This window comes from Anopheles aquasalis, chromosome 2 (assembly GCF_943734665.1).
Source record: "Anopheles aquasalis chromosome 2, idAnoAquaMG_Q_19, whole genome shotgun sequence".
Taxonomy (NCBI): Eukaryota; Metazoa; Arthropoda; class Insecta; order Diptera; family Culicidae; genus Anopheles; species Anopheles aquasalis.
Genome location: NC_064877.1, coordinates 60198147 through 60222047, shown reverse-complemented (window position 1 = coordinate 60222047; position 23901 = coordinate 60198147). Strand labels below are relative to the sequence as shown.

General features: G+C 48.2%; 2 protein-coding genes across 7 annotated transcripts in view; both read right to left on the bottom strand.

Moving 5' to 3' along the window:
* Window positions 1-13444, bottom strand: part of LOC126572733 (protein spire) — a 113729-nt gene extending 100285 nt beyond the window's left edge. For 3 of the 5 annotated variants that reach the window (XM_050232279.1, XM_050232283.1, XM_050232282.1), the window contains exons 1-2: window positions 13359-13444; window positions 10996-12538 (exon numbers count right to left, since the gene is read on the bottom strand). In XM_050232279.1, coding sequence (XP_050088236.1) covers window positions 10996-11629 — 634 coding nt within the window. In that variant the 5' untranslated portion in view covers window positions 11630-12538; window positions 13359-13444. Of the gene's footprint in view, window positions 1-10995; window positions 12634-13358 lie in introns of all 5 variants that reach the window. The other 2 variants (XM_050232281.1, XM_050232280.1) reach the window with 2 other exon arrangements.
* A 552-nt stretch (window positions 13445-13996) lies between these two features.
* The window catches only part of LOC126570223 (uncharacterized), a 13510-nt gene continuing 3605 nt past the window's right edge, over window positions 13997-23901 (bottom strand). For both annotated transcript variants that reach the window (XM_050227811.1, XM_050227812.1), the window contains 15 exons: window positions 21508-21762; window positions 21327-21431; window positions 21151-21213; window positions 20447-20521; window positions 19628-19711; window positions 19402-19533; window positions 16568-16717; window positions 16362-16478; window positions 15976-16299; window positions 15569-15897; window positions 15307-15499; window positions 15086-15217; window positions 14617-15017; window positions 14286-14376; window positions 13997-14216 (listed from right to left, as the gene is read on the bottom strand). In XM_050227811.1, coding sequence (XP_050083768.1) covers window positions 14109-14216; window positions 14286-14376; window positions 14617-15017; window positions 15086-15217; window positions 15307-15499; window positions 15569-15897; window positions 15976-16299; window positions 16362-16478; window positions 16568-16717; window positions 19402-19533; window positions 19628-19711; window positions 20447-20521; window positions 21151-21213; window positions 21327-21431; window positions 21508-21762 — 2559 coding nt within the window. In that variant the 3' untranslated portion in view covers window positions 13997-14108. The remainder of the gene's footprint in view (window positions 14217-14285; window positions 14377-14616; window positions 15018-15085; window positions 15218-15306; window positions 15500-15568; window positions 15898-15975; window positions 16300-16361; window positions 16479-16567; window positions 16718-19401; window positions 19534-19627; window positions 19712-20446; window positions 20522-21150; window positions 21214-21326; window positions 21432-21507; window positions 21763-23901) is intronic.

Genomic DNA, 23901 nt, shown 5'->3' with positions numbered 1-23901 from the left:
CAAATTTCCAAAAGAAAAGAAATCCAAAATAATTCTTCGCAAGGAACAAAATATTTTTATCGTCATAACAAGAGCACTGCTTAAAGTTAAGATCTGCTATTGATCGGTACGAATCCTGGTCATGCAATACGATACCAAAAATGACAGTAAAGGCACCTTCATCGTCTGTTTGAACGAACGAAACGCAGATACGAATAACAGGTTATAGTTATCTAGGATCAATTCAATAGACGAAATATGATCGATCTAAATCATTCGTTACCGATCACACCAGCAACCTAACCGAAACCATGGCACCAACATTCACCGAGAACATTCTGCCATGATCATCGAAAACCGTCCTCGAACCGTGCGGTTCTCCTTCCTTGCACGCAACACGGCAGCACCGTATGGTGCTAATTACGATAACAATCGCTCTCGTCTAACTGTTAACAAAGCGGAACAATAAACGAAACGGGTAAACGATGCCAATCTGATGTCTCCATTTCGATTGTCTCCAAGTGGCCTCACCCGGATCGCCCGAAGTAAGTCCAGTTATGTTTCAATCATCATCGCCACTCCGATCACAGTTCGATCAGCATTTCGACACCATTTCGTCCACCTGCCGATGCTGGGATTTAGAGTGTGAAGTGGATCGATTTCCCGAAAAATCCACCGTTCCACCTGCACCTTCACGGCGGAGGCACTTCCGCCCAAAGCAGCTTACCATGCACCGCACGTTCTTGCATTAAACCGGACGAAATTTAGAGCGATCAGCCGCCAAACGATCGATCGATCGAATGCACATTGTTGTGTGTGCTGCCAACTAATTATGCTCCATTTATCGCACCGAGGGACAGACCGTATTTACACGCTTTACCTCGCGCGAGTTGCTCGCCATCCAGCTGTTGTGTTGTGCTGAGCAGGAAATTTGTTGCGGAAAAGACGCATTTAAGCCTCCCGCCGATCGGTTTTTGGACATTTTTCCCGTAAATCGCGATTGCGGAGACGATAAAGCGTATGATAGGGCTGGGCGAGAAAGTGAGAAAAGCGTAGTGCCCGAAAATTGGAGCAACTTCTGTTCTTCGGCAACTGGCCGATTGCCGCTGTAGCGGCGATCGCTCTCTTCCGCACACACTGTGGGCCCATGAGTCACGCCGATCGATTAGCTTAGTTCGCGTAGTTTGGGAGAGGGGAAAATGGGTCAACCGCTTACGGGATTCGTCTCAAACGAAGGTCTGGCTGTCTTTACAGAATGCCGCAGCCACAACTCGCGATCGCACGCTCTAGGTCGCGATGATTTGCCACCGGCAACGAACCGATTCCGACTAGAAACCATCATCTGACGGGAGAACCGAAAGAAAAGAAACACATTGTCCTTCCATCGAACGAACCTCACGCGAAAGCACATGGAGTGGAGTTGGCTCTAAGCATAGAACTCCCCCCCAGCCCAAGTGATCCAAATCGATGGAATGTGCCCCGTCATACGGTGGTGCGAGAGCCAAAAAGGAAAACATCAACAGCGTTTAAAACAAATCATCGACATGATTCCGGTTGCCGTAGGTTTTTTTTTTTTTGGTTTTCGCATTATTGCCGACGGTTGGCGTGGTGTGTGCTCGCTGATTTCATTCATAACCAACGCCCGAGTTGTGTCACTCGAGAAGCCTAACTCAAATCACCAAAAAATTTTGAGAGAAAAAATGAACAAGAAACCCGATTACGACCCCGGTTGGTGGTGGAGTTTTCACCGAAATTCGATCACCGAGTGTCACGCCGCCAGCATGACGTTTTCGATTATTACTCCCGGTCCGGCCCGGCCAAGTTGGCCAAAAGAAAGAAAGAAACGTAATCGGAAAATAAGAACACGACAAAACGGGGAGAGACCAAATCAAACCATTGCGTGCTAAGTCACCCGAATGAGCAACGTTTATCGACGGTGTCGGATGACACATTGGCCGCATGGCGCTCCAAAATGTCGAATTCAGCATGTGGTAAAGTCAGCAAAAGCAGCTTCCTTCGATTTTTAAGAGTACGTAATCGGGAAAATGGGAAGAAGCTTGAGGGATGAAGATCATCAGCGATCGTCAAGACTGGAGCGTAAAGAATATTCTCACTGAATGAAGCTACCTAACGGTAGAATGTTGTTTCTAATCATCCACCACAACCTATGATCAAGTCAATCGCAAACCGTCACCATCGTGGTCCAGACAAGGTTCTTCTTTCCCTCCCAAAAATTCTAATAACGATTCCTCCTTCCCGAATTCCACGTCAAGCGATCGCGCGTCGCAAGCGAAGAAGATGAGATCAACACCCGAGAGAGGGTGAGAAAATCAATGCCCCACCTCCGATGGCCTGGCCTACTGGCCGCTACTACTGATACCGGTCTGAAGACATGAAACACCGCACCACAGCTGACAGCAATTTGCGGTGCTTTGGCACAGATCACGACCTGGATATTACTATCCACGACGCTATCACGGTCACGAAGCAGGATGTTGAATCATCTGCCGCCGGATCCGATCCATTTCGACCGTCCCGATAGACGCGACGGGAAGGGAACACACTAAATGGACGATGATGGGCGATGATCCTCCAACGTACCTCCACCGATGCTTCATATTTAAGGTAAAAACCAATCAATTCGGGAACAGTTATTAACCGACCAAAAGCGAGGCAAATTCCGCACGCCGACAGTCGACAGTTACCGCGCCAGCCGCACACGTCACACATAATCCACACCTCATTTACGGCGCGCGCGAGTTTATAAATTTTAATGAAGCAGCTCCAGCAGAAGAAGCAGCACCGAAAAGTCACCCCCCCAAAACACCCGCCCAAAACCGCCATTGTCACCACCCGAAAGTGATGCGCGTGAGTGCGAACAGCATATTTATGGCCGATGGTGGCTATCGCATCGCCGAACATGAGCCCGGAGTGATATCGCGCGGCTTTCTTTTGCATAAAGATTAGGCAGAAGAAGCAAGCGAACTGTCAACGGAGTTGTGTGAATGGAATCGCGTGAACCTTTTACGGAAGGTGTTGGAGAAGTTGTTCCGCCCATAACAAGATCGGAGCGCTTGTTCAATCTTTTCCATCGCTTCCAGGCAGTTGTTGTGTTGTGAGAATCTAATCCACTCGCCGTCTATATCTTGCACCCCAAAAAAAAAAAATATGAAGCGCGAGAAAGGTACCACAAAGAAAGTGCAGGAGTTGAAAAAGACGGCAGAAGCATCCCCTGCTCACCATCTTTGCTGAAAGAAATGCCAGAGATCTGCTTCTATCAGCGGGAACGTGGGCGACGAAATCAATAAGGGTTGCGGAGCGTTGAAAGAAAAGAATGGAGTTATATTTTTAAATTTTCCTACCAAGAAGAGGGAGACCAACGTTTGGTAACGCTGCCGGCAAGAAGCTAGAAATGATCTAAAAACCAATTAACAACCCAATCAACGCATCGCGTGCAATTGCTTCAGTTCGGGGCGAGAGCACTTGGCTTGGCGCCTTCACGGTTATCGAGAATTATTTATAGAACATCAAAACATCAAAAATCGATCCCTGCCGGGTAGTGCATCTTATGGGGCGCACGCGACGACCCACTGCACCATCAATGCACCACCATCAATGCCTTGCGCAAGGCGAAAACGATGCATCTCGATGCGTCCGAAAGGAGGGAAAGATGGATATTTTGAGAACTTGAGGAACGGCCAAGACCAAAGCACCGGGCACTCAAAACAGAACGCGCGCGCCAGAGTTCATAAATCCCTCGTGGTACCCGGGAGATGGACGGCAGGGGGAACATCCCGTGATGGCCAGCGCCGCCAATAAAAGCCACCGTAACGCGAACGTCATCATAGCCATGAACGGGAAGAAGGGAAAATCCCTTGACGTGTCCCTAAGCATCCACCTTATCCGGCCTTGTCCGAGGCTCGCACTCCGAGAGTGGATAATCGATTTGTTCAACGAACCATCAACCGGCGCGAACAACCGGCGATCGCTGCTCCTCTCTGCTGCTCCGCGAATGAGGAAACAACACGCGCGGCCAGGAAACTTCCAAACCATCTCAGCTCATCATCATCATCATCAGCAGCAGCAACGTCTTCGCGCGGTCGTCGGTCTATGCTGTGCCGGCGCACCTACCACCCGATCGGAATCCTATGCTCACAACTGAGGGGCGTCGGAATGCGTAACTATTTCATAATCGCATCGCATCGCATTCCCCCCCCCCCCCCCCCCGGTCGTCTCTTCCTCTACAAAACTTCCCCTCGAACTGGCGGAGTGGAAAGAAAAGCCAAATCGGCACGCATCGTGAAACGTGCCAACTGCATCCACGCAACGACGCCACCGCCGCCGGTTGGCCGCAGCATAACGCAATGATGCCTCGCCTCGCCACGGTCTCGCACCGCGATGGTAGCGCAATTCAGCAAAAGAAAAGATGGAGTAAACGGGCATCGAACACCAAAGAGGCGATCAAACGCATGGAGAAGAAACCAATATCAACAGCCCAATAGACAAACTCTGAGTCACTGGGCGCGCGCCGTTTCCGTTCGCGCCTACACCAACAAAACCGGGTGTGCTCTTGGAAGGAATTGAATTGCGGAAGCGCGAATGAGGGGAAGAGGAAGGAAGGTACGGATACGGGATAGGATTTGTTGTGAAAAGAAGAAACACGCCAATAACGCGGTGAGATCCATCCTCCTGCCTCCAATCATAACACCGCCCCTGGCCGATTACGCCATCCCAATCCAAGTCGATGCACTTCCATCGCTTGGAATTCGGTATTTGGTTACTACTTACGCACTCAGACCATGAACAACGATTGCTTTTGGCTCCTGTTTAAACAATTGATTCCAATTGGAATGGGAAGGTGTGTACGGGATTCCGGGGGCGCCAAGAAATTTGAGTCACCGAAAACTCGCGTGCCCTCGTGGACTTCATGAACCGCGTGGGCCGCACCGGCTTCCACCTCTACTTGGCTAATCATGTGCCGAACGGGCGGCCGTTGGGGATTGCCTCTTCGCGGTGTGAAGATGCCCAAATAAATGCATCCACAGAGACCGCTCTCAAGATCCACGCAATCCACGGACCATTTCTGTTTCTATTTTCGGTCCGGTGCGTCGCATACTTTGAGGCCACTTCCTCTTGCCTCACACGCATGCCGTATTTTGCGCTCCATTTTTTTCGGGGGGGGGGGGGGGTTAGTAGGAAGGAAGGTAGAGCTGGCCGGCTGGGTTGGTTTCAATTTCAAATCGAAACCGTTTCATAACATTAAATCACCGGCTGCGCCTTGGGAGGTCACGTGCTCAACAAACAGAGCCAAGCTCAGTGTTGCACTGGGGTGCTGTCTTCTGACCATTTGGCTTCAAAAAGTGGGTGTTTAAATCATTTCCGAGGGTGACGATTTTGGTTAAAATAGCTGACGTTTTGTGGCATTAAGAATCTGAACACATTAATACCGAGAGATGTCCGCAGAAAGTAATGGTTATAAATTGTCTCTTTTACCAAAACATATGCAATAAAATGTTTCGTTACGGTTCTGATGAATCTTTACGTGGTTTTCGGATCCTTTGAATTAAGACCGAACACACACGTTAATTTAATCCATCACATTTTGTTTGACGGGCGACGGTTGGACTTAGTAACTACATGTTATTGGTATCTACGAGATCCGACTAGACCGAAGCTTTCCAGTCCGTTTCTTGTAATATGTTTTGAGTGCGGAAGTAGTGACTATTTATTTATGAAATTTTATTATCAGAAACCAATCAAGACGATTTTATTGGTTAATTTTGATAAATGTGTACCTTGCTCACCACAAAGTCTAAAAAAAATGATCCCTTCGATTTGCTCAAGAGATAGAAAGAAACCTTCTAGTCAATAGCAAGAACTTTAGTCACATCCACCATGCAGTAAGCATCTAAAAGAAGGTCTTTAACACCATGATAGCCCCAATCTTTAGAACAATAAAGATAAAATTATTACAAAAAATTCTCCAAAAATTAAAAACCCCTTGAAACATGTGAACTCCAACACCTTTCCTCTTGATAGCGCCCCTCACATGGATGCGCTTCAACAACAAAACAAACACTCGCCAAGCAGCTGGTTACAGAAGCTAGCAAGACCGCAACAAAAAAGAAAACAAATCAAGCACCATTACCATAAAAAAAAAATCTGAAATCCTTCTGGCAATTAACAATTAAGCGTGTGCAACCAGAGGCAGAAAGTGCGTAGCATCGGCTTCTCACACTTAACCACTCGCTCTCGACCAGGCATGCGCTTTCACGCACTTGATGCGATCTGCGGACGCGGCTCGTTCCCCCCGAGGAGAACAAACGTCTTCCAACAGGAACTACTCATCCTAGACAAACAAAACAAAATAAAAAGCGTAACCCCTAACGAGCACTGAGCATCATCACGCGAGACCACGACACCATTAACATATTATTCAAATGAGAACTTTTAATGCAACAATCACCCCCGGAGCACGATGCGTTAAATTAATGTGCGGCCACGGGGTCCCCCACTCTCCTTCCCACCGAAAAAGCGTCAATTGGGCTGCTGATGTCCAGGTTGGCTGCTCGACAATAAAACAAACACCACTTTGGTCTCCACCGGGGTTTTTTGTTTTGTTTTTGTTCTCACTTGGACACCTGTGAGTTCGTCTCCAGTGTTTTGGCTGGCGAAGGTAGAAACGCTTTCTCGGAAGCGAGAACTAAGCCCCGACTAAGGCACGAAATTCCCGTTCCGCGATGTTCACGGAACCATCTCAAAAAGATCCCAAGAGTAAGCACCGAAGGAACAAACCGTAGGTCCCAGGTAAGCTGTCAAAGGGGAGAGGTTGGAATGTTCCTCCCATTCGAAGGGATCCCTTTTCTCCACCAGCTTCTCAGTCTCCAGAGATCATCGTTTGGGTTTTTGATGGCCGAGCAACAGGTGCTGATGGATGGGTGGTGAGTGAGAGTGCGCTGGTGTAAGTACTTGTGCACCTTTTTGCCCTCTCATGTGCTGCTTGACGCATCGTTTCCCGGGATAACACGAGACCGAGGCCACTCGAATCGCGTGAAAAGCATCTTGCGCATAAACATGTTTCGGAACATAACATAATCCACGGCAGTGGACGATGATCATGCGGCACAACAGAGGCCATAAGAGAAGAGCATAAGGGCTGGACACACGAGGCATCATGCCAGATCTTCTAGCCAGAAGGTTTCTCAGGTTTCGGTGCTGTATGCTCCCTTTTCGGAAGGGAAAGTTTCCCAGAACCCAGACACCTGTTGTTGAAACAAACACATCTGTTTGCTTTGGATCTTACTCTGAAGCGAAAATTTGGAAAAATTTGCTCGAATGCCAAGGAACCTTGAATTGACGCCATCCCGATCGATCGTAGACCAAATCGAATTCCGTTCGATTGCATAATCGACGGCGATGATCTAATGGCCCCTAGAACACACGGAGCACACGGTTCTCGATGCCTACAACCTACGGAACCAAAACGAAATCAATAACTTCACCCTTCCGCCACATTCAACCGACCTGACACCGGACGCAACCCCTGCGAACGCGTTCAAAGCTGATCATTACAGATCACCCTCTGCTTGACTTTCACCCACCGACGATCGACGAGCGATCGGAACAACCGAAATCTCACCAAACCAAAAGCATAATTGACCTTCCTTCCTCTTCGACCGGATCAACTTTGGATCACAAATGACGCAAAACCGTCCGGTTGGTTTCTTCTTGTGAAGATGAAGTCTCCATCGCCAGGGAGACCCCCGGGGGGGGGGTAGTGGCCCCCAGGGAAGGTCTGGAAGGGAGTGGAAAGCCTCAAGCAAGGAAACGGCGGGAAATGAGAAGTCACTTCCTTCCAATTAGCTCCAGTACCTACGGATCCGATCACACAGAACCAACGAGAACCGTCGCAAAGGGATGGGGAGTGCGTTGTACCCCCAACAACCCCCGCATGCCAGCCCCCTAGCTCATCCTCTAAGTCGTCAAGGTGAATCCTCTACGCGAGCGAGCATCCGGAGGGCGCAATTGCGCTGGGTAGCGAGTTGAGTTGAGGGCGTACGATCGGTCGCTCAAGATCGATCAATCGGCTGATCATTATTAACGACCATGACCATGAGCGGAGGAGCGAAGCGATGGTAAAAAGGCTACACGACGACCACAACGATGGCAACGATGAAGAACACTCCGAGAGTGACTCTTGAAGCCGAGCGGATGACCATCTAATGGCCGTGTGGCATTGTGTGGAAGGGAGGGCGGGCCGATCGAAAGTATCTCTTGCGCACCCCAAGAGACAAGGCAAAAGGGGGTGAATCACTTCGTGGATCTCGTGGCGTGGCGTACGCCCTTGATTGATTGTTTCCACAAGCACTCTCAAAAACTCCAAATTATGCGTTGCCGTATTCTGGAGCATCCTGAGCCTTGGATCTCGTCTTATTTAAGGATTATCACGAGGCGAAGGTAAGCATTTGGTTAATGAATGCCGTCCGACAGCGTTTGATACGTTATGCTCGCCCGGAGAGAGCGTGCTCCGTTGGTTGAATGAAAGTGGCGTTGTTTTGGAAGCAACGCACGGTGCCGTGGATGGCTAGAACGTTGGTGCTGATGTCGTAGGTGACGGAACGGTAGATAAACATCACGAGTTTCGGCCCGGAAATAATGTACCATGGGCAAGACCACTGAGGGTTGTTTATTATTTTTTCTTTTTCTTTTTTTTCATTCAGAATGCTCAAAGTTTCTCTTCTGGCAGGGGGCCAGAAACACGTTCCTCTGGGGGTGATGTTGCCACGAATAACACCGAACATACTCACTGGAGAAGCATGAGAAGGGCTTAATCTTGTGCAGAAGCTCAACTACTCCATTCTGGCTCCACCAGACGCCACTATTTTCCAATTTTCCTCATTTCCCCCACCAATTCTCTCTCTCTCTCGCGTTCGCTCGAAAGCGAATGAAAAGCCAGAACTTTAAACACCCTAACGGTAACACCCGGGAGGCTTTTTTTGGGGGGAAAAGAAGAGAAAAGCACCCAGAACACCTGCCATCTGGCCTGTGCTGGCTGGCTCGGTTCAATCCAGTGCACAGACCCAATCAATGACTTCATCAACGCATGGTTTTCGTAACGCAACCTGATTACCTAGCAGGAGCAGGAAGAGGAAAAGCAGCAGCAGCAGCAGCAGCATGTCAGTTGGAATCAATTTCATCGGTGCCAGACAAGGTGCCAAGGGTGTGCCAAGTGGTCACAATCAACACGATTCCAATTTAGGTGGCCACCGCCCCCCAAGAATCCGAGCCGGAGTTCGAGCCGGAGCCGGATGTCTACACTTTTCGAATTAGACGCACCGACCCCCCGTCTTCCCTTCCGATTGCTTCGGATCAGAAACGAAAAATAATAGTTTTATTTAAAAAAAAAATCGGTGGCCAACCAGCGTAAGCGGAAAGGCGGGCACGTTGTACTCTTCAGCCAGCTGCCAGCGGATCTCAAATCACTCCCGCACGCGAGAAGACACGTGGGCGGCAATGGGCGATGCATTGTTGTACGCGGAGCCAGGAAGAACGCGTTGAAATTCAACCCAAAGAAAAAAAAGGACAAGAATGCTTCGAATTATACACTCTAGCCAACGAGTTCTGGATTGTCGAAGTGCGCCGAGTGGGCGATATAAATGGCTCCACTCATGCGCGAGGTACAATTGGGGATTCGTGCGTTCATATAACTCTTCATTTATATATTGATCGTACGACGCGCGTAGAATTGCGCTCCATCTATGGCCCCTTCGGGGCCGGAAAGTGATTTACGTCGCATCCGTATTCTCTGGAGGCGCAGTTTCTCGGGCAATTCGTCCAGCAATGGCCAGATGTTTTGGCCATCCCCAAAGATGCCAAAAGCGTTCGCTCTATTCATTCCTCTTTGTCATTCGTGGAGTGTATCGGTATCCCGGTGGGGGGGGGGGGGGGGGAGGGATTATGGAGACGCTTGCCAACGAATGCTATTTGTGGCCTGGTCGATTGGCTCATGCTTGATAGCCCGAAGCCTCGTGATCATCGTTTTGCACTTGACACCCGTTGGAATCCCACAGTTGTGCTCTCCAACGTGGTTGATAAGAGGGCTTGGCTCATGCGCGTTGACGCAACACTTGAGGATGTTCGAGAAAGCACCGAAAAGCAGGAAACTGAATAACTGGCCGATGGTGTCATCAGCGCCGCTTCAGCTGATTAACCGACGATTCCAATTAAGTGGCCAAGTTGCAAGTACTAGGCGGTGTCACACTAAGGAGCAATGGGTAAGCCGGGCATTGTGTAAGCCGATACCACAGTCAGAACGACGATAATGAGTGGTGGTGGCCCAGTACAAGGGTGGATCATCTTTTCCATTCCAATTGAGGAATTTTGAGACCGCTGCTGTTGGTCTGACATCACAAAGTGGTACACCTGTGCCATTGAATTTACATTTCCTGTTTTTCTCGGAACATTGTTGCACATCGTGCGCATCCCTTTCACTGTAGTAGTTCACTGTACTCGTCTATAGCAAATGCACGCGTTTGTTAAGGGCATTCTGAGTGCACCAGAACGACCGTATCGCCTGAACGTGCCGCCTAGAACTGCATGCAGGAGGACTACTTGTTGCATTATCACAGGAAGAATGCTCGCTGCACCTGATGCAATTATACTCCAGCGCCTGCCCAAAGCCACAATGTTACTTTTCAAACGATTCTTGGGGATCTTTTACAAGTAATGAAAAATGAAGCAAATTAACCGTCGAATGTTGGCTTCAAAAATATCTTTAAATGACGTAAAATTGGCAATCATCGAAGGGATGACGCTTGAAACATGACTTATGAAAGGCTTAAGATGATATTTCACATCAATACGCTTTGTCAATTTTATGTTTTCCCAAAAGACCTATGCACCTGATCTACCTACAAAGAAACATCGTACCGCAGGTAAGTTTACCTAAAGCACAAAGCAAAACACTGGCATTCCAGGGTACGCATTCTTAACCAATAGGTACCAGCGACAACTTACCTGCTTTCGCGGTGACGAAGCAACTACCATCCTTCTGTATGTGCAGCTGCTTCGGGTGCAGGGGGACGCGTAGATCGCGCAAACTGCAGCCCGCCTCGTGCAGCCGCTCGTGGAACATCCGCGCCGCCTGATATATCAGGGCCCATGCTTGATCCTCCGAGATCGGTGCATTGAACGTCTGGAGAATTTCTTCCAGCGAAACCGAACAATTCACTACGGCCGCCTTCCGGCTTACCACCCCGGCAGCGCCAGCGGCCCCATTCACACTTTTGACCACCGTGCCCTTCCCCAGACCGCCCGCCGAGTACTTTGCGTACTTAACACTGGCGGGAGCACCGTCACTGCACTGATCATCACTGTCAACGGTGTGGTCAGCCGTCGTCCGTCGGCCTGTTGCCGCGATCCGCACCTGCTGCTGCAACCGGTGCTTTCCGGCACCGATACCGACGACGACACCACCGACGCCACTCTCACAATCACTGCTATCACCACCGCTGCCATCTTCGGGGGCCAGTTTACCACCGCCAAACCGGGTCATCTTTGACGCCATTGCGCACAGCCCCTGACCCACGCCATCGGCCGGGACTGGCGGTGGTGGGCTGGCCGCGACGGGGGTCTCCGTTTCCGAAGCCATCGCCGGATCGCCGGATGGTCGGCAGAGGTATGAACAAGGCGTTTATTAACACGTCCACCTCTTCCTCCTTTTCCTCCCCCTACCAGGCTCGTCCTACCACGGATTGTTTGCGCCTAAAACCAAGGCACTCTCCTCGAGCGTTGTGCCGTTGTACAAAGCGAAAGGCCACCACGGTGGTATCCTGGCGATCGGTGATCATCGCTGCTCATCATGATTTCGATTGCATCACCTGCTTCAATCTATTTATCTATCTAATTTACACACATACACACATGCACACAAACACACGAAATTGCGCACAAGAACACTCGATTCAAACTCGGATCGATCACCCAGGATCCCCAGCCACAGGCCCCACACCGTCGTTAAACGTCGTCGAACGAACGCGAATCCAACACAAGCCGTTCCACAATTCCGTATCCTTTTTTAAGACGATCGTACGGTCCGCGAGATGAGATAGACTCAAGATGCTTTTCTTGCAGGTCAGCGCGCGACAACACGCCAAACGACCATGAGGCGACGTGATGGTGATGATGCTGATGATACTGATGCTGATAAGAGCGTAAGTGCGTGTGCGTAGCACTCCGTGCGACACTTCCACTAAAATGGACCGAGCGCCATGATGAGACACACGCTACGCGGGATGATGCACCACCAACAAGCCCTGGAGGCGGGTAACAGAGGGCTCTCTTTACTTATTTCCTCGATGCGTCAACGAACCTCGCCGGATCGCTGGAACAAGGCACACAAAACACACACGAATAGCGATCGTCGATGATACTATCACTTCTACTAACTATTAATCAGCACACACTGAAAACTATCAGCACCACAGGACACATTCGAACTCCTTCCAACCAGTACACACTAACGATAGTTGTGATTGGCCTTCAACAGAGAGAAAAGCTGCTGTCGGAACAGTGAATTGCGATTAGATTCTGTGCTAGACAATTAAACAAACGATGCAACACCGCACAAATGAGGACGAAGTGCTACGCGATGCGCTAAAAAAAAGGGGAAAAGGAAATGTGCTCGTGACCAGCAAGCTAAATGTCCTTCGCCAAGGAAGTTGTCATCATCCCTATACTGCGACTGGATCGATAAAGCAGCTTTTCCTCTCGGGAACAACCATTCAGCGGCAGAATGCTGGCAAAAATCCATCCCGGATAGTGAAAGCCGGAAAAGGAACACTTTAAATGCGTTGTCTCGGGGGTTCCCCTTCTTCACAAACCATCATCAAACATTGAAACACAGGTGCAACGTGCCTTGCCAGGCGACCGTCGGAAATTAACATGTACACCTTGGACCGGAATTGATAACGCCCCGGCGACGATAATAATGCCACCGCAAACAAGCAAACGACCTTGCCGGTGGGGAACGAAAGGGGGGGAATTGAATTCACCCCTCGGCCAGGGGCTAGCAGCATCCACTGCAACGAGTAATGTGTTTTCTCCAAGCAATCAATACTGTGGCCGGTTTCAACCAAGGTCCTATCGATCGATGGGCTGAAGCGAGGGACGGAAACACTCGTAAGAAGCGCAAGATTTGCATTCTTTCTTGGTTGGCTAGAAAAACCGCTTGTAGATTAGGCACCTTCACTTTATTGTTAACACGTTCTCATCAGAATTCTCACAAAACCACGTTTCCACTTGGGGATATTTTGAATATGCCTTTTTTGCTTGTTTCTCACTTAATACACCATTTTCTTATAACAAACACGCACTCGTACCTTTTGGGGAGTTAAAGTTTAACTTTTCCGTTTTCAAATTTTCCAAAAAATTTCCACGGCGCGACGCACGCTCGCACGCTCTCGCTCGTTCGAGGGAAAAATTCAAATGGGCCAATCGGCCAAAACGTGGAGTCAGCTGGCTAAGCCGAGGAGGGGGCAGTCGATAAAACCTTATCCGACAAACAAGTTGGTTAAGACGAAAGAAAGAGACCGAGCACAAGCTTCATCTCTTTCTCACGCACGTGAAGGTGCGGCGACCATATGATCGATCGAGCAGTTTTGTTTGCACGCCATCTCGCTTACTCCTCCGTGCCGGCTCGCTCTGGCTATCTCTGTTTGGTAGGGGAATTGTGGGTGGAACGGACTGCTTCTTTCGAGTTTGTGCACTTTAAATTTTAAATACCTGAAACGGCGGGAACACGATTAAACATGTTGTAAGGTAACTTAGGGTCATTTTACAGGTTACTTGAACCATGTACCTAACGTAGTGCAAGTTTATCCAATATTTTCTTATGTAAAACACTAACAGGGTCGTACCAAGGTATTAAAATGATCTTCTGGAAGCTTGTAAAGTAAAGAAATAACAAGACACATCTTCAATCCGTTGAATTGTACTTTATTCACATATAAAAACCGGAATAACATTGACACAATTATCTAACAATACTTACAGCGCACAACTCTTATTTCATCTGCAATTAGTATAATGAGAAATGCTGAATGGGACCCGTACTACAGTTTCGTTGCTCGTCATGGTTCTGCAGTCGGAAACGCTTCCTTGATACCCTGGTGCCAAAATTTCCTGATTTGCTGCAGCTGACTACTAGTGAATTCCACCTTCTGCATCAATTCGTTCGACTAAAAATCGCAGCAGAAAGAAAAACCGCTTAAACATTCATCATCATTTATCACAAACCATTATCGTACCTCGTTGCAGTTTGGGTCGCTACTGGAGCGTGCTAGTTTGTATGCTTCCGGTGGATAAAACGTTTGATGAAGTGGCGTCAGATTAATGCCTCTAAAAGAGAAAGAAAATTATTGTTCCCTGAAGAAACGCTACTACTATTCGTTATTATTGATTAAAAAAATACATGAACAACTTTTTTGTTCACTATCCAGGGCGTTCGATTGGGAGCAATCGCGCCAAAAAGGCCAAAATACAATGTTAGTCTTTATTACAAGCAAACTGGTGGTAGAAACAGGTTCGTTTCAACACTCTAGGCATGCACATGCACTACCGCAGTGGGACGGCATTCACCTCCGATTATCGTCGTAAGGCGAATGCTGACGAGAAGGTGGTTGCTGTAGGTGCTGCTGCTGTTGTTGCATTTTCCGACTCAGCAATGTGTTGTCACGATGGTAACCATGCAGCTTGCTGACCAACTTCGTTCGATCCTGTTCCAGCATTTCAGTGCGCTTCTTCAGTCTCAGAATCTCCTGATTGTAACAGGCCTCTCTTTCCTTCCACTCGGCCAAGCTCTTGCGGGTAAGATCCTTCGTAGTCAGCGTTTGTTGTTTGAACTCCATCAACTTGGCCGACATTTCTCGCACCTGGTCCAGCTCTGCCTGCGCGTGGTGGTATTGTTTACTCAGACCTTCACTTAAGCTCTGTACTTGCTGCAAACTAGAGCTCAGCTTTAGGTTCGTCTCTTCCAATTCCTGCCACAACAAAGGAAAGGAATGCTTCAATAAGGACTATCTGCTGGCAGGACAATACCTTCTCTTACCAATAAACGCGTCGACTTGATTGCCAGTTCATCCTGATTAGCTTTGACCACCTCACAAAGGGCACTTTCCTTGCCCTCGTACGATGCCAACCGTTCTCGTAGACCATGCATCTCGGTGCGTACTTCATCGCGCTAACAAAGGGAAACCGAAACCGGAAATGAAATCTAAAGGTTAGCTCGCTCGAAAAAAAAAACACATTTACACCCTGCACTGCACAAACCTCATTGGTAATGTGTTCACAACGTTGCATTAGTTCATTCACTTCCACTCGCAAGCGACCGATCTGCGTTTCGTACTGCTGTAACTGATTTTTTTGATCCATCGAACACCGGCGCACATTGCTCAGCTCCTCCATACACCGTTTCTCACACACCAGCGCATCCTTTTGGGCTTTTTCGAGTGAATCCACTGCACTATAACGACAGATCAAAGAATCGTAGAAAAACTATGGCCAGAATAACAATGACTTTTGGGACAGATACCTGGCATATTTCCGCTCAACCTCCGTTAGTTGTTCCTGCTTCGAGGCTAACTTCCGATTAACATCGCGCAAGTTATGTTGCAACCGATCGAGCAGCTCACTCTTTGCGTACATCGACTGCTCCAGAATGCTGTTTCGTCCCTTCAGTTCGCTCAGTTGCTCTATCAATTTGGTCGTCTGCTCTGTAGACAAAATTCGATGCTCCACGTATTCGGCTTCCCGCTTTTTCCAGTCTTCGCAGCGTTGCACTAACTCCTCCTGTGCTCGCGTAGCTTCCCTAGTTTTCTGATCCAACTGCTTCTGAAGCGAGTGTGACAATGGCGTCTTAGCCTGCCCAATATAAAAAAAACGGAATCAAATGCAATCCAACCGTCATGTGCATTCTCCAGGCACTGCTAAACAACATACCCTTTCACGAGAGCTCGTACCGTTGTTGAAACCGCATTTACACATCCTCCGGTGCGTACTAAGCTCAGTCGCCACTCGGTCCTTTTCCGTTCTTAAACTTCCAATTTTGTTCTCCTGTCCGGTACAGCGCACCCGTAGCTCATCCAGCTCTTGCTTCATGATCGAAAGCCGGTGCTCGGAGCCGCCCAACTGTTGCTCCAGCTGCACGATACTATCCTGATATGATTGTATTGTCTTTTCCAGCACCTTATTGTGCTCACCAAGTTCCAAGATTGTTGCTTGCAGCGTTGCCAGCTGCTCCACAGTTTGCTCGTGCTGTTTACTCTGTAAAGTGTTATAGTGAATCATGAGAACGACCTCTGGAAGCTGTTGAAAACGTTCTTTACCGAGTCCACCGAATCGGCCAGTTGGTTGCTCAGATGCTCTATCTCACGGCGTAGCTCTTTCAGCTCGTTGGAATGCTTGGTGCGTTGCTGGCACAGTTCCACTTCGTGTATTCGCTCCTGTTGAAGGCAGCAAGCGAAAAGCAATAGAGACATTATTACATACTCTGCAGGATGGATCCTTTAACAAACACGAATTCTAATGTTACCATTTCGGCGCACTTTTCCCGGAAGAAGCTTAGATGGCCTAGATCTTGCTGCCTCGAAACGATCTCACTTCGAACGCCGTTCAGCTGTTCCTGCATCTGGTGGACATCATTTTTGAGCAGCGCAAAATAACGGCTTCGTTGTTCGGTTAGCTAGAAGCAGAAAAAATCAACAATCAGGTATAAATTATCTTCCTCATTTACGCCACTATTAACGGAGAAAGACATTGATAGGTACTAATGAGGCAAAGGAACTAATCCTGATGCTAAAACAATGCAGCAACATCACTCGCATGGAGCATATAATAACCATTTGCCATCGCAATTTATGCTACACAATAAATCGATCAACGGGACCACGCCATCACCTCGCAGTCTACACAACAGATCCAAACACAGTCCCCCACCTTCTTCTTCACAATACGACACAACAAATCGAAGTGTAAATGACCTAAAAAAGGGGGAACGGCTGCGAAATCCATTTCCTACTTCCTGGCACACCACACTCACAACTGGCCCGGCCGTTATTCCGTCCCTGTGGTCGGGGATAATTTACTTCGGCAAACCTCCCTGGAGGAACAGGAAGCGATAATCCTTTGGTCTGCACCATACCCACAATACTGCTACTGCTGCTGCTTCTGTTGCTGCCTTCTACACTTATCAGTCATCGGCAGGGAAGCGCGTACATTTAACAGAACACAACATTAAACAAACTGAAATTGGTACGGAAGGACGAACGGGACGAGCAGCACGCCGAGTGTGATTACAATCTGTTGACTGATTGGTTGTGTCCCTTTTAGCAAATTCCCACGATTCCGCAAAACAGCTAGACTTTGTTGTTACGCTGGGCTTGTTGCCTATTTGCGTTGTCTGATCATCAGCACAAGTTTGCAACTACCTTCTTCAAGGCCACTATTTATACTATGGGAAGCGATTCAAAAACCGAGCGAATCCGAATGGTTACTAAAAGTAGTTAAAACTAGAGGAACTTTGGAAGTATGTAAACGAATATAAACGAGTCCCACGAAGGCCGTAGCCACCAACTGCTATGTAGCGATGTCAAACAGGGACTAAGGCTCCATCCGCAATTTCCGATCCGTTGTGGTCGCCTTCGTCAACAAAGTTGTTGGTGGTTCCGACCGACTGACTCTTCCATGCCAGTTTAATACGAGTCTGCCATCCACGAGGCCGAAGAAACACGTTCTTAGTAGTGCTTCGCTTTCGTACGTTAGTTCGTGCTCCACCTACCACTACCATTCGTCAACGTAACACCGACACGAACAACGACATACACAGGACAGCAACACCAGCCCCATTCTAGGCATTCCCCCGATAAATCTAATCCCAATCACGCCGGCAACCGCCGTCCCCACCTTGGTAGACATGCTCTCTGGCGGTGGTGCAGCAGCTCCCAGTGGACGAGGACATTGCACTCCCTGCAACTCCTCCTTGCAACCGCATGATGGACCACCGTGCGGCGTTTGACCTCAAAACCGAATGCCGAAACCAATGTACACACGACGCCCATCGGTAGTCGGTCACGTGTGCACCACAGCGACCACGTGGTGGCGGTGGCATCGTGGATTTCCCTTCCAAGGCCCTAGCTGAGGGTCCCAGGTCGGGACAAAATCGTGCAAACTTTCTGGAAACAAATTATTAAAGGAAAAAGTTTTTCCATTTCAATCCATCCACTTGATTTCTGCGTGCAGGATGGTCAGGTCCAAAAAAACAATTCCACCGTACACTTGAAAGGGAAAGACAACCTCCAGACGGCGAACGAAACAGGTGAATGTGCGCTGCCTAATCCTAGATTGTAAACTTTCATTCACGTAAAAGAGTTTTTAAAAACTTTCGACTGTTCACTTTGCAAAAACTGAGACCAAGAATCTAGCCCGGAATTGAACTCCGCACATAGACTCGTTGCCGAGGAATATGGAGGCTCATGAAACGTGTCGGTGCGTGTGTCGGTTGGCAAAGAAATTATAATTCATTTACCACCTTCAAGTCTGAAGGTGCAAGCAAAGGAGTGCCTCTATCCAACGCCCCAGAATGGAGGCACGATTGAAACTCCAACACCGGCCCTTCATGTTCCCACGAAAACCGCCTGTTCGGCTGTTGGTTGCCTCAGTCCTGGCACGCGAACACTAAACAGGAAGTCCAATTCTCACCCTCAACCGCTCTGGGCTGGTGCAAAAGCGAGCTACGATTAATATCTGATTATCCTTTGACATGAAACGTGCTGCGGGCACATCGGCGAGAAGTTGTTCTGCAGAGCACCAGGTCCGTCTCCTTCACCCCTGAAGTTGCAGGCGGTAGGAGAAAGTTACTTCATCACCCGCTTGAACACCTTCTCCGAAGTTCCGGTGTGAATTGAGCGATCCCCCGAGTGGTTCGCCTTACGCGACGCAACAAGCGATAAACTTGCAACACCGACCACCTATCCAGTATACACGCGCAAGAGGGGCACGATTCCTGGGTTTCTGGTCGGTAACGGAATGCTTGTGTCGCATCCAGCACTAACCATTCGAACCAGAAGGCAGAATGGAACGGTTTGCTTGCCTAACGGATCCAACTGACATGGATTTCTCAATCAAACCCCAACAAACCGCCACTAACGACGGTGGTTCCGCAGTAGCTATAACGCCGTTTGCGCGTTGACATCGTCAATCGACAACGCCATGATTAATGGTGTGCGGTGGTGTCCTTCTTTCATTGATATTGCGACACTATGCGCTACACTATCATCAATTGGATCGTAAAATATGATTTACAAATCAAACACGGTGACATAATTCGTCCTGCTCGTCAAACCATAAGTACTCCACCGTCCCACTAACCTCCTGCCGCATGTTAACGGTGTCGCTCAGCTCACGCAGTTCCCCTAGCTCGCGGCTCATCTCGGCCAGCTGGCATCGAAGCTGTAGATTAGAGTCCCGGTACCGGTCTAGCTCGTTATCCTTGGCAATGTTCTGGGTTGAAAATATAGGAAAAAAGCGTAAGTCTTTAGACGTAGTATTCCTTATGGTCCATGTTTGATATCGTCCGGTTACTCCACGTACGTACCTCCTTGAACGCATCGTTTAGCTGCTCACTGAGCAGAAGCACCTCGAGCTGCAAGTTCTCGACGACCTCGTGCAACGTATTGACCTGAGTGTGTGTCGAATAAACGTACACGATATGAAAGTTGTTCATCGCTAGTGTGTGATCATGCTCATACCAAAGTACCGACGTGCTTCGGGGGGTGAATTAGGGTTAGATTGGAGTAAAAACAAATTCACACGTAACCACGCTTCGGTAACATAACATCGAACAGAGTAATAATAATTTATTATTGTCAACGAATAACGCGACGTCTTGCTCATGATTACCACTAAACATGATGCTTAAACATAGATAAACTGGTCACAAGGATAATGTGGGCAGCAGCATCGTAGGCCGCTAGCCATTATTGCAAGGCAAGACAAGAAAGATAGGTAGATAGATTAGTCAAACCGCTATTGGTACGGTTTTTGGCACATTTGGAAAACGTAGGGCTCGGCTATGAGGTCTGTAGGATTACGAATCGAACCCACTGAACAGTGCGCGTCCAATGGCGGACCAGTAGTCCGTACCGTTGGTGTTAGTATTAGCGTTACTGGGTCCCACGGTTGAGACCGTGGAAGAAGGAGGTGACGAAGGGGAAATAGTAGTGGCCATGCCGGTGTTAGTAGAGGTAATGGCAGTCGGAAGAGCCTCCTGCAGTCGCTGTTGTTGATGATTTTGTTGCTGAGACGAAACACTATCGCTAACGCAGTCGCTGGTACTACCGCCCTGACCGTCCAGCGCGGCGGTGGGGCTCCGAACCGGCGGTTGGCTGTACCGTAGACCGGAAAATAAACTCACGGATGAGCTGCCGCTGCGTTTCGTTTCCTCTAGGGCAACGCGCAGATTAGAGATCGTGACGAGCTGGTTTTTGCACTGTTATTTGAATAAAACAAAAAGGAGAAAAATATAATTCAACCACGATTCATAACATCCATTAACTAAAACAATCAACAGTGAAAAATAAACATTGGTTGATTTGAAGTGTAGAATTGTTCAATCAGTTGGGCTGTACAGATAAAAAAAACATTAAAAAATCATAATTACCACTCTCTGTGTGTATTTGCTACATTGCAGAAGAAAACTTAAACGATAATCATTGTTCCCTGCACATACTAGTGAAATAGCCAAACAATATTACCAGAAACATGAATAACCCTAGTAAGGTAGCATAAGAAAGTAAATAGCAATCCCCTTGCGGCCAGCTGTCGCTATAACCATCTCATCCGTTGCCCGCATAGACACGCAACAACCGACAGCGCCGGCGAATACACTGTCGCTTCAAACAAATCCGCTGCGCAAATCAAACTCGTGCGTCTCACGAGACACACGCCACGGAAAGACGCGCGGACAGACGGGCACGTCTGGGGCAGCATCTCACTTTCCGGCGATGGGCCAAATAAGCGAACCCCCCCCCCCCCCCCCCCCAGATGCGCGCACCCGTCGCGAATATGAAAACGACAAACGATTTAAACGAATAAGAACCCCGTCGCTGCTGTACCTACCTCGTCCTCGATGGCGACCTTCTCCTCGCTGGTTTTCTGCAAATTATCCCGATACTGGTGTAGCTGTGGGGCAATGACGTTGGTGAACGAGAGCGAAAAAGATGAAGCGAGTATAAATTAAGGAAAATTCGATCGTAATTCTTGTGCACCGTCGTCGTAAATTACGCACGGCTTACCGTTTCCTTGAGATCTTCTGCCTGTTGCTGCAGATTGGTGTTTTGCGATTTCAACATCATTATGATTCGGCCCTGATCGTCTACTATTTGCTCCAGGTTCAAGATCTGTGATGACATTGAACAGCACATTATGATAGAATAGAACATCTTGGAATGTTTTTCAAATTCATGCACATCTTACCTTGTCCTCGAGGGCAGCCCTTTGACTGTCGAAGGTGCTCTGCTTCGCTTGCAAATGCTTCAACTGTCTTTCAGTGCCGGCTAGCTGCTCTTGTGACCGCTCCAGCTCGGCCTGCCGATCACGCAACACCCGTTCCTTGGTATCGATCTCTTTCTTAAGATCCTCAAGCAATCCCTGTAGCGCACAACCGTCCTCTAGTCCGAGCGAGAACGAGCTCAACGATTCACTCGCACTGGTGGCGTTTTCCTTGCCCAACTGAAACACGGTCATGATGTTTTCCAATGGTTTGATTTAATAAACAATAACTCTTTACTATCACTAGCTAGTAACGTTCTTTATGGTGTGACCCTAGTACCATTTCCACCACCAGAAACCACGCTCCGAAGACGAACCAAACGTTCACGCACACGTCTCAGATCCACCCGTCGCGAAATCCACGCACAGACTAAGCGCACACCGGTAGTATTCCATCCGGAGCATCCACCAAATGGTGCTCAAAGTGCATCACGCCCGCGGTTCGCTCTTTCTCCCTCGCTTTCGCCGTTTAAGGTAAACCGAAAAGTAACTGAGGTAACACCAGAAAAGCAGATGAATCCTGTACCATCTCTACCCTGCTCTCTGAATGGACAGAAATGGGATGTCCCAAAAGAGCCGGAAAGGGAAAACATTTCTAATAGCAACCATCGCGAGCGATGCAACAATCCCTATAGACAGCTCCGTCGTGGCAGCTCCGTCGTGGTAACCGTTCGAGAGCGTGTTCTGAACTATTTTTGTACGAACACCGTAGCCGCTCGAACACGCTCGCTGCCCCTAAGGAGTGCCGGAACCATCAGGGCATCACACCACAACCGTCAACGCAACGCTCTCTCCCGGCTGCAGCTGCACCATAAATCCCCATCAGAACGTGTCTCTCAATGCTGGCCTCAGTAGCTGATGGCCGCGCCCGAAAACGTAGGTGTTGATCGCGACCATCATCATCATCATGTGCTCGCGTGACAACCGTTGGAAGTCCATTGGAAAAGGTTCTATGTTGCTGTTGTTGCTGACGGTTAACCCTAGTTCAAAAGCATCATCGGGGCACACTCGTTGCTGTAGTTGCTGTCGGCTCTAGCGGACCTCTAGCATATCAAATCCCGCCACTTCAGAGAGTTTAGATCGATGGTTGCACCCAACCTGGAACACACCCCCGCTAGTGGGAGGTGAGATGGGGAGGATTTAAGTGGATTGTTCTTAAAATAGTTTAAAACAGTCTCGTACCAGCGACGGGCCAGCTACCTTCCCCAAATGGATGGTGTGCGGCACGTGAAATTGACTCTTGATCAACCATCCCCCTCCGTGCCGCCTGGTACCAAAAGAGGCGTAGGACTTTCGTTCACGCGCGTTTCACTAGCGGTCGGGATGTTTCAAATTAAAGATCATTAACTCGATCGCGTAGCCTTGATCGTACGCGAATACCACCGCCTACGATGAGTCACCGAGAGATTGTTTGGTTTAACGGCAAGACTTTAAAGATTAGAGCTGTACGTGGATCGTTCCCTGCATGAAGAGTTGTGCTAAAGATACTAGGCAGACGATCTCTAGATACGCCATTATAAGGTGTTGGTTGTTCGCAAGGTGTTGGTTTTGCAAGCAAGGTTTGCGCGTTAGCAGAATTTGAATTTTGCTTATTCTGTATCTTAATTCGACAGCAAAATTTCCAATTTCCTAAATTCTCTGTCGGTTTTACTTGCAGATGACTCTCGCGAGAACCACGCGGACGATTAATTGGAAACATATGCAATTTTGTTCGCCCAACGTTTAACTTCAAACGCCCACACACAACATGAGTTAATAAAAACTGTCTTTGTTCGATTGTAGGGAATGCCGCAAAACTATTCGTGAAATTTCGATGAACAGCAACAAAGGAAGTTAATTTTACCTTAGATAGCCATTGGTAACAAATAGTGATGATCACTAGAAAACGCTAAGTACAACAAGGATGTCTTTTTTTATACCCATCGTCTCGAAAATCAACGAAAATCACTTATGAGTAAAACCATTATCATCTTCTTTACATTTCATAAGCATTACATTACATTAGACTATACTAAATATACTAAAAATAGTATAGCAAAGCATAAGGCCATCGATCAGTTCCTAACATAGTTTGCTTTTTTCATTTCAAGTTTTTAGCAAACCATAGATTCTCTAATGACCTTACGTAACGATCAACTATAAATAAGGGTTCTACAATTTAGCAGAAAAAGGCCACGAACGAACGGTTTTAATTAGTACCTGTCGTTTTGTACCAATAAACTAACCATTTCTTCGTGGCAAATCCAATGAAAACATGTTAGGAACACGTTAACCACTCAGCGAACGATAAGCAAACACGTTACGTCCACTGGACTCCTT